A 9,700-nucleotide genomic window follows, 5' to 3' on the forward strand; every position below is an offset into this window, starting at 1 on the left:
AGTCACATTTGTAGAAAACCTCTACAGATAGCCCTAAATTAGGGTAATCGCATATCTTACATATGCCCATAGCTGTTCAGAGCAAACACATCTGCTCGCTTTGGACTTCAAAGAAGGAAGAGAGAAATAAATTCAGAGAAATAAATTTATTATGTATTAGCAGTGTCTTGAAGTCTAAACAAAATCAAAGGTCCACTGGATTAGACCCCTGAAGAGATGCATTTAGCAAGATTAACCTCTCTTCTGAAGAGGACAGGAAAAAGGATTCTCTTGCCAGTTTCGATGACAGTAGCACAGAGAGGCTAAATGAGCAAGAGGGAATCTGTAGGAACAGCTCTGAGCCCCTGCGTCCAATGACCCAGCCCAGTTCTTCAAACTCTTCCTCTTGGCAGCCTCAGTGCTCACGGGGGCACTTGGAAAAGCCTCTGAGCCATCCAGGAGCAGGAACTGGCTGATGACAAGCTAAGCCTTGGCAAACCTTTGCACAAGTCCTCCTTCACAAACCTGTTCTCCAACGCTGCTTCCCCTTACTGCTTTGGAAAAACACATCAGCATTACAAGATGCTGGAAACCATCTGCTTTACTTGTGCAGCGCTACCAGCTGCTACCAGGAGCGTTGCTGTGGTGCACCAGCCCTCGCTGAGCTCTTAGTCCATTGAGATCATCTTGGATGCCCCAAAGAAGTAGCAGAGGAAGTAATTATGAGTAAAGAAAATTCCCCAAATTCCACTGATCCCCTTGCCTTGAACATCCCTGTCCCACTGATCCCCTTCTAGCCCCTGTGTCCTGTTCACTCCTCCATGGCTCTTCCCATCTCCTCCACTGATCTTTCCCAAAACTCCCCTCAACCTCTCCAGCCCCTGAACCCAGACCCCTCTCCACTTTCACCCACTGAAGCTTGAACTGTATCAAAGCAGACACAGATCTTTCCTGTGACAAGCTCAGTCACAACTGGACGGTCAGTTGGTTCTGTCCCAGCTCCCCAGACCCAGCCACCTCCAGGGACCGCTGAGGCAGCCCCAGCTTTTGTCCCCTGGCAGCCTGTGACAGCTCAGCCTTGGCCTGGATCCATCCAAGTCATCACACCCCTCCGAGATCTGCTTAGATGTTACGCCCCATAAGTAAATAAAGCTGGGAAGTCCCCAGCTGTCCCACAGCTTGGACACAGACTGGCTTCCTGATGGGGAAACTCAAACATTTCCCTGCCTCTCTTCTCCAAAATCCCAGTTCCTTTAAAGCTGTGCCTCATCCTGCCCATCTCTGCAGTTGCCCTGAGTTTCCTTATGTTCCCTTGAGTCACCACCCCTTTCTGGACAGCAGAGGGGCATAGGACTGTACACATCTTGCATTGACTCAAGACAACTATCTCTGCGTTAGCTTGATACAAATAAAAATGTGTCCTCTCTAACAAAAGGGGGAATTCATCTTAAGATGCCAAAATACTCACGGAAAACCTCTTTCACAACACAGCAATTGAGTCAAGTGTGTTATAATTATGTTTAAACAACTGGACAAGGTAATTTTTCCCCATCCTTTAAAGCAGTTTTTTCCTCAGAACCAGCAGCTCAACCCAGAGGCTGCCAAGCACCAGGACCACCCACACACCTGCAGCATAGTTGTTTGGCTTCATAAAGCCACATTGTCCTTAAGGATGTGGAAAAAACCCCTATATTTGAAAAATAACTTGGAGGATCCTTTCCCTGAGAAATGTTGGTTCAGAGGCTCTGTACCGCCCTCAAATCCCACCCCTTCCATACTGCATAGCACAAAACTCACAGCTCCAGCAGGAGTGTCATAGTCTGATGTACAGCTTTAAAGCTTATAGGCACACACAGACACATAGGGAAATGAAATAAATAACAGGTTTTTAATACTTCTTTCGGTGATAGTTAAGACTTTAGGCATATACAACATCTGTAAAAAAAAAAAAAGAGAAGAAATACATATGAAGTCCCAATAAAAACAAACAAACATGCAGCTAACCATAGTGCCCTGCCATGCCCAGAGAGGATGGGAAATGAGTTCAGGTACTACATGGGCCATTTGCTTTAGAGAAGAAAAGAATCTTCTGCTCCCATAGTGCATCTCATCCGAAATAACCCATCCCAGTAGCTCAATCTACTGGCTGTCTACTGGCACATGCTTGGTAAGGTCAGTTCCCTGCAATAGCCCCTTTAAAGGACAGTGGGCTAAATGCTGGGTGTTCATCTGTATAGATTTTATTTTCATTTTTCCCAGGAACAAGAAGGACCAAACACAAATGTACTGTTTTAGTTGCAGTGCCTCTAGTTTGCTGAGGATGCTTAGTGTGGTGTGTTTGGGCACTAAGCTCCCAGGCAGGCCTGGAACCGCTGCCTGCGGCAGGGCGAGGTGCGGGGCATGCCATGCTCATAACCATCCCCACGTCCTTCCACCAGATAGGTGGGAAGGATCCCGTGCATCAGTGCACCAGCTCATCCCAGACCCTTCAGCTGTTCTCTTGTGAGGACTGCAGCTTGAGAAATGCCACTGCACTAATGGCAAATAGCACTGCAGCAGGAGATGGACTTTCAGCTTGTTTGCAGCATCTTGTCCAATAAACAAGAAGGGGCAGCAAACTTCGCTCTCCCACCACCCTGTGACTACAAAGAACCCCGGAGAACTTCAGGAGGTTTGTGCTGATAACTATTGAAGTCCCCTGCATTCAGGTTCTCCTGGGAAAAAGCAGTCTTAAGTCTTCCCTTTGGATTTCTTGGGGACATACTGATATTTGAGACAGGCATTTCAGGCAAAGCAGAAACTCAGCAATTTTTGACAGTTTTCTGGGGCAGGTTGTTCAGCTAGTGCAGCAATCTGATCTTTGTAGCAAGGACAGCGCGATGCTGAAGGAGCAGTGTCCCCTTCTGGCAGTAGCTACATACTGAATCATGTCGGTGCAGAAGGACTGGGCAGACAAGCAAGGCACTAGGAGTGCTAGGAAGTATTTCTACAGGTGAACAGTGTGAAAACCAACCTGCCAGAGTCTGCTGTGCGAGGGAATTCATTCTCCAGCTGTCTTCAATACCTTGAGTTGCATATGTTCAGGCAGAGCACAGCAGTAACTGAACTCAGGGAGCGAAACAGTAAATGGACCCTGGGAGTCGACTTCTATGGGAGGAAACGCACATGAAAGAAGAAGAGCAGGCATCATCCTGGTCAAAGCTTTGGCCTATGGCTCACCCAAAAAAGCTGGCACATCCCTCCAAAGTAGGACACGGTGTCAGTGAGACCATGGAGCTGTTAATGTAATGAAGGAAAGCCCCAGTAGCAGAGTCAGGACTGCAGTTCTTACACTGAGCAGCATCTCTACAGCCATGTGTGTTTTGAAGTAAGCAGCAAGAGCCACCACCATCCAGCTTGGAAGAGGACACACAGTTGGCTCAGGATACATTGGTCCATCCCCATCCTAGCACATCAGTCCTCATTCTCATTTCCAGCTCACATTGCCTCCAAGGTCCAGCTTATTTTTCCTCACGTATGTGAACCCAGCCACCGAGCATCACTTTGGTCTATGCCATCCCTCAGACCCTCCCATGCCCCACCCTGAGCATGTTTTTGTTCCCAAGAAGCCCATCTCTTTCTCCCTGGCCCCTGTGTTCAGCTGTGTCCCAGGGTACCTTCATGGCAGTTCAGGAATTCTCTCAGTCCTCTACACGCAGCTCTCTTTGCCTCCAGCATGCCACCAGGCTGGCCTGGGCTGTAGATCGCTGTCTCCACCACCAGTTCCCAGGCCCCATCCAGCAGACACTGCATTCTCCTCAGTGCTCTCACTGTCTGGTCCAGCTGCTCCTGGGGATCTGGACGGATCAGCACCAGCACCAGCACATCTGGCAGGCAGGGGAGGAGGTTCCTCACATCCCAGAGGGCATCATCCAGGTGATCCAACTGCATGAGCTGCTTCAGCAGAGTGGCTTGCCACAGAATAAAAACCAGATGTGCCTGAACATCCTCCTCCTCTTCCTCTTCCAACCTCTCTGCCTGCTGTAGTTTAGCCCTGATGTCAGCTGTGCCACACAGGTCCTGGGCAAAATCCACCAGCACTGAGGGAGATCTCTCATTTTCATCATCCACCTGCATCACCAGCACCCGTCTGTTCTTCCTCCCTACTCTCTCCAGCAGGCTGAGGAGCTCCCAGGTGGTTTGGTCCACGAAGGAGCAAACAGCAGGTTCCTCTGAAGTCATAGCTTCCACACAAGTCGTCGTACTGCACGGCTGGGGAGAGGAGCGGGACGGGTTTGCACACAGGCCTGAAAACCGGCTGCGCTTGCTGCTCTCAGCAGCCACCACAGACACGCACGGGTTTTGGTGGGACCGATGAATATGAAAGGAAATACAGTTTTGATGCAAAGGTTCAAAAACTGTAGCCAAATGCCGTTTGATGTTAAGACTTCCCAGAAACAGCCTTTGTAGCTCAGCAGTCTGGTGCAGTAGATGAAAGGGGAGAGAAAAGGGATCACTACATATTTTTGGGCATCTTACCTCAAACTCAGGAGTGCTTTTTACCTTCTTATCAGCAGAGTCCAACCATGATAGGGGCCACAGTCCTAACAACCTGCTCTAACAGTCCAATTCAACCCCTGCGTTTCTTCTTCCTTCCTCCAGGAATGCCCAAAACTGAAAATTCAACTTGTATTCGATCCCATGCTTCGTTGAATCCTATGTGTACAACTTGTCGGTATTTGCAGAAGACTAAAGCTCTGCTTGACCTGACCCAGCATCCCCTAAGTTTCTCTCCACCCAAGTTAAAAAAGTGCAGCTTTCCACCTCAAGAGCTCTCCAGCTGCTGCAGACAGCAGTGGCAGATGTAGTTCTTAAAGAAAGTCCAGTAAAATAATTTATATACCAGCTGAATAGCCAGGCCCAGTTTTTAAAAATTGCCATTCAAAATAAAGTCTTAATTTACTCAACAATGCACTGTGAATATACAACTGCTCCGCCTCTGGCGGAAACACCAGCCCACCGCAGGAGACAAGTGAATTCCCCGGCTCAGGGGGCTCCCAGCTGCACAGCTGGGCCAGGCTGGGGGAGGCAAGGTCTCACCCATGGGGACACAGGGACCCACACACAAACGCCACCGGGGAAGGTCAGGGCAGCGACTCACCTGCTGCACCGACTGGGGACGCTTTCCAAACCGAGCAACTACACAGAATCAGCAGAATCACCCACCCAAGGTATTGATGGGTCATTTTGGAACTCTGACATCAGCAGTAACCATGCCAACCTGCAGCTGCCCCAAACCTCCCTTAGAACTACCCAGTATTCTTGAGGAATGTACTGAGAAACTCTGAGACACGCACTTAAGAATATTTAGATTTTTCACCACCTTCTTGTCTAACATACCTTAAAGAAATTATGAAAGTGATATGCTAATCTGATGTAAGGATCCTCTCCACCCCACGTTACATCCTGTGATAAGGTTGTCCAGGAAACCAGCACGTATTAACACTCGTGCACTAGAATTGTGGATGAAAATGTGTCTTCATAAATTTCAGAGAGCCGATGGTAGGGGGATGCATGCTGCCCAGGTACGAGCGGCCGCATTCTCTGCGATTCTACTAGAACCACTATTTTTAGACGCGAGCTAGGACTTACACCTGCTAGGGTTTAGTGTCCCATTACACTGTTTTGCCTCAACATCAGCCATCACCAAATACAAGAGAAATAGGAGTAAGAAGTTTCCCTGTAGTAGGTAGGCAAGGAAGTACTTCTCATGTTCTATTATACATAAAGCTTGTGTGCAAAGTTTATGAGGTTGTAAACATTTATTGTTCAGCCCTGCAGACCATTCAGATTCCACGACAGGCAGCGCAGACAGGTGGCAGTAAAGGCCACCAGGTATCTGTCTTTGGAACACACAAATGCCTTGTCAAGCATGGGTCAAATCTCCATTTCACAGTCTAGCTTAGAGTCACTGTTGTGTCCCTGCGCTGTGAATTCTGATATACTACCGAAAAACAAAGTCCCTCAAAATAGGTGGAGAGAATACAAATAGAACTATACAAAAATTTAACAGATTCTCCATTTTATTTCCAATAAATTTTAGATCCTAGACGGATACAGCATCTGTAAAAGACAAGAAAAGAATCATGTTAGAGATCCCACTGCTGAACTGTACTGTTTTAAACACAACTTTTGCAGTTACAATCTACATCATTGACCTCTTCAACTACTATAATAATGACCTCCCCCAAATTACACAGAAGAGGTGCAAGACTGAAAAAGTGTTACAAGGTCACTAGGAAGGTATCGCATCAAAACTCTGGGTGATGGACCTAAAGGGACTGTCCCATTGAAGCCTTGTGGCTAAAAGAGGTCCGAGTGGACCGGTCAGAGGAACATGGTCCTCAGCTATGACATCTGGGAAGTAAGAGAAACATCTGTCAACAGGTAGAAACTGGAGCAGAATGGTGCAAAAATACACGTACAAGATCTGGTGGAAAGACATCAAGAGAGCTTTACAAGGGGGCTGAAGAAGAGTCTCAGAACTCCAAGAGCCTTTCTGGACAACCTGAGCAAGCGTACAGAACCCCTGACAATGAGACAAACCCCTTCAGCACATGAAGTGACCAATAAACCTCTCCCAGCTCCAAAAGCAGCACTTACCAAAGAGCCAGGCTGAATACACGACAGCAACAGAATAAAAACATAGCTTGAGTTTTCCCTCATACTATGTGGGATTAAAAGGCACCCCAAAAACTGCCAATAAATATCTCATTGCTAAAATAAATCCACTTACCACCCGGATTCTGTGTCCAATGGCCTTGGCAGGAAGGTTGGAGCGGAACTTGGCACGAACCATGCCGCTGTTCCCGTGGGCGCGGGTCACCTTCCCCCAGATCACTCGTGTCCTGTTGGGTTTGCCACCAGGTGTTACGGTGTTGCTGAGGAAAGAGAGAACAAGAACTGCTGAGGATACGACTCACAGCTCCGTATGGGACCAAGCAGGGATGGGACTGGCTCTGCAACCTCGTCAAGGCACTTCCGTAACTTTATTCCACAGCCATCTTTAGCTGGACCACATTCCACTTATTTACCTGTGACATCTGCTGAAACTGGGATTTTTCACCACACCTTTCAAATAAGTATTGCAGCTTGTAATTAATCTGAAGCTCCACTGGAGACTATTAACAAGTCACAAAACTTAAAAATTTGGAAAATGCTAAATGCTAAGATATCAAACCAAAAACTCCTCAATTTCAACCACTGGGTATAAGACCGCAAAAAAATGCTTTAAAATAAAAGGTATCTTGGATATTATGATGGCCAAGGCAATTCTGAACTCCCATATCTGAACTCTAACTACTACACCCAAAAATAAGAGGAAGGTGATAAGTAACTGTTCTTAAGGCCTCCACCACTGCCAGCACAGCAGAAGTGACACTGCCCTGATATGGCCACACAACAGCTAGGATACAAATTCCTCCAGGTTTCACAAAATAATTCTGCTGTTGAGGTAACTCAATAGCCCACAGCACTCAGCACAAATTCACCTGACTTCGACTTACTCTACCAAACTGCCTTCAGTTTTTTGCCAGTCTCAGGCAAAATTTGTTTCTCATCCCATTTACTCTCTAACGTATCATTTATAATAGCGAACTATTATTTCATACAATTTCATTATCTGAATTAAGAACATGTAGTTCAATTAAAACAAAAATAACCATGGACTTTAAAAATGAAACCAACCCATGAAGCTGGTCTACACAGTACTCCATGGACATTCTATTAATAAACTGACCCAAATAACAAAAGCTCCATAAATGGACTGCTCGCATCCTGACATTTATGAAAGCTGATATAGGAGTTGGCTAATTTAGTGCAACAATAAAAAGCGACTTACTTTTTAGCTTTGTACACGTAGGCACACCTTTTGCCCAAGTAGAAGTCTGTCTCCTGACGGGCATAAACACCTTCAATTTTCAGAAGGGCCGTGTGCTCCCGCTGGTTTCGGAGGCCACGTTTGTAGCCAGCAAAAATGGCCTTGCACCACAGCCTAAAGACAGTGAGAACATTTACAAGTTATAATCCATTCCAAAGTGTCAAATGTAAAAACAACGTGTTGTTTCAATAAGAACTATTTCCGCACCAGTAGAAGAAATTGAGCTGAAGAAAAACCCCACTGCTTTTGTTTTTATTTAATTACTGCAAATCCTCACATTCAGCTAACAGGTGAAAGCTAAGGAACTGGGACATTAAGTATTTTCAAGGACTTTGCATCTGTCTTCTTGTTATAAACCTCTGACACTAAAGGGTTCACGCTAAAACCAAAGTAGTTCAGTACTAGTAGATGTTACGTTTTCAAACGTGTACACACACTCTGATGAGTAACCATTACTTTTTTCTACACACCACATAAACTGAGTCTCCTGTGTTGCAGTGACTGCTCTAGTAGAAGATACTGACTGCTGTTAATTTGTAGCCTCAAATGAATTAACCACAATCTATGGGGACAGACAGAGATGCACCGACATACACACTGTACAAGTGACTTTACACAAGCTCCTCAACTACTGACAACCGAGACTTGTCTGTACTACACAGGCAAAGCAATTACGAGATTCATTCCATACATCACATACACATCATGACCATCTCAACTGCATCCAGCAACTGTCCCCTCATACAGCAGTATTACACTGATCCAGCTCCACCTTCCACACATGCACAACAGAAGATAAACTCAACAGACAAATATTAAGACAAAAAGTGGCTATTCAGATTCATTGTCTCCACCATTTACCTCAATCCCTGTATCTGCAAGAAATCTCGATGGCAGAGCAGCTCCCTTACTCAAGGTGTGCCAAAGCCTTTACCATACAGTGAAAGTTCAAAAATATTTTGCTAACAAAAACATAATTAATATCCCGCATCTACTGACAGGCCTGGGAAAGCAACACACACCAGAGGAACTGCTACAACCAGTTTAAGGCAGAGGCTTCAGAAGAGAAAGACACAACTGTGGGCGTCAACAGAGGGTCCAGCGGGACACTGGGCAGAGGAGCCGTCCCGGATAACGAGCGGCCACAAGAGAACGGATCGCTGCCCGCAGCTTTAACAAACCGCTCTCTGAAACGCTCCGTTTGCAGGAACATATATCAGCAGTTCGCTATAACAGCGAGCCCAGAGCTACCCCGGGGCAGGTCACTCACCTCCCGGCCATAGCGTCCTCTCTGGTCCCAGCAGGCCTAGAAACAAACCACACACACGCCGTGAGTCCCCCAGGCCGAGCTGGCGGAGCCGCCGCAGCCCGGCCCGAGCACCCTGCCGGCCGGGGACAGCCCGCAGCACGGCGACCGGGGCACGAGAACCGGCAGCCTGCCCAGGACGGGCTCCGCCGCACGGGGAAGGAACGGGACCTCATTCGCTTCCCCGGGGACGCTGCAGGCGCCTCAGCCCCGCGCCTCAGGCCGCAGCCGGGACCATCCGCCGCTCATCGGCGCCATCCCGCCCTCCACCCACTCCGCACAGCGCCAGCCGGAACGCCCTGGGAGCCGCACACCCGCCCGTGGAGCCATGGCGGGGACAACCCCCTCCCGCCTCCCGCCGCGGCGCCGCTTTCCCCGCTCACCCCCGCGCCGGCGAACCAAGATGGCGGTGAAAGGGAGAGCCGCCGCGCTGCCTGCCGGGATATGGGCCGGGAAGGACCCCCCCCTCCACGGGCGGCCAGCACCGCCTGAGCGGG

The 9,700-nt window shown here is 48.0% G+C and overlaps 2 protein-coding genes across 3 annotated transcripts; both read right to left on the reverse strand.

Moving 5' to 3' along the window:
* Window positions 1-1,848: 1,848 nt before the first annotated feature.
* On the reverse strand, window positions 1,849-5,785 carry LOC110355245 (uncharacterized). Of its 2 annotated transcripts, none has more exons than XM_065072910.1 (4): window positions 5,120-5,785; window positions 3,636-4,230; window positions 2,993-3,126; window positions 1,849-1,914 (listed from the first exon to the last, which is right to left on the reverse strand). In XM_065072910.1, the coding sequence occupies exons 2-3, from the start codon at window positions 4,198-4,200 to the stop codon at window positions 3,020-3,022; spliced, it is 672 nt and encodes a 223-aa protein (XP_064928982.1). In that variant the 5' UTR covers window positions 4,201-4,230; window positions 5,120-5,785; the 3' UTR covers window positions 1,849-1,914; window positions 2,993-3,019. The 2 variants fall into 2 exon arrangements, with proteins under 2 accessions (XP_064928982.1, XP_064928981.1); XM_065072909.1 differs by having other exon boundaries at window positions 3,636-4,437.
* A 238-nt stretch (window positions 5,786-6,023) lies between these two features.
* RPL35A (ribosomal protein L35a) lies at window positions 6,024-9,680 on the reverse strand. Its single transcript, XM_065072911.1, has 5 exons — window positions 9,587-9,680; window positions 9,168-9,203; window positions 7,859-8,011; window positions 6,755-6,899; window positions 6,024-6,081 (listed from the first exon to the last, which is right to left on the reverse strand). Exons 2-5 carry the CDS (start codon window positions 9,176-9,178, stop codon window positions 6,058-6,060), a joined length of 333 nt encoding a protein of 110 aa, XP_064928983.1. The 5' UTR covers window positions 9,179-9,203; window positions 9,587-9,680; the 3' UTR covers window positions 6,024-6,057.
* Between the last annotated feature and the right edge of the window lie 20 nt (window positions 9,681-9,700).

Source organism: Columba livia, chromosome 9, assembly GCF_036013475.1.
Source record: "Columba livia isolate bColLiv1 breed racing homer chromosome 9, bColLiv1.pat.W.v2, whole genome shotgun sequence".
NCBI lineage: Eukaryota > Metazoa > Chordata > Aves > Columbiformes > Columbidae > Columba > Columba livia.

Coding starts and splice junctions, on each gene's coding strand:
- RPL35A (XM_065072911.1), bottom strand. Junction 6,900..7,858: donor TACGTGTACAAAGCTAAAAA/GTAAGTCGCTTT, acceptor CTCTTTCCTCAG/CAACACCGTAACACCTGGTG. Junction 6,082..6,754: donor TTGGACACAGAATCCGGGTG/GTAAGTGGATTT, acceptor TGTCTTTTACAG/ATGCTGTATCCGTCTAGGAT.
- LOC110355245 (XM_065072910.1), bottom strand. CDS start 4,200: ATGACTTCAGAGGAACCTGCTGTTTGCTCCTTCGTGGACCAAACCACC. Junction 3,127..3,635: donor ATTCCTGAACTGCCATGAAG/GTACCCTGGGAC, acceptor TTCCTCCCATAG/AAGTCGACTCCCAGGGTCCA.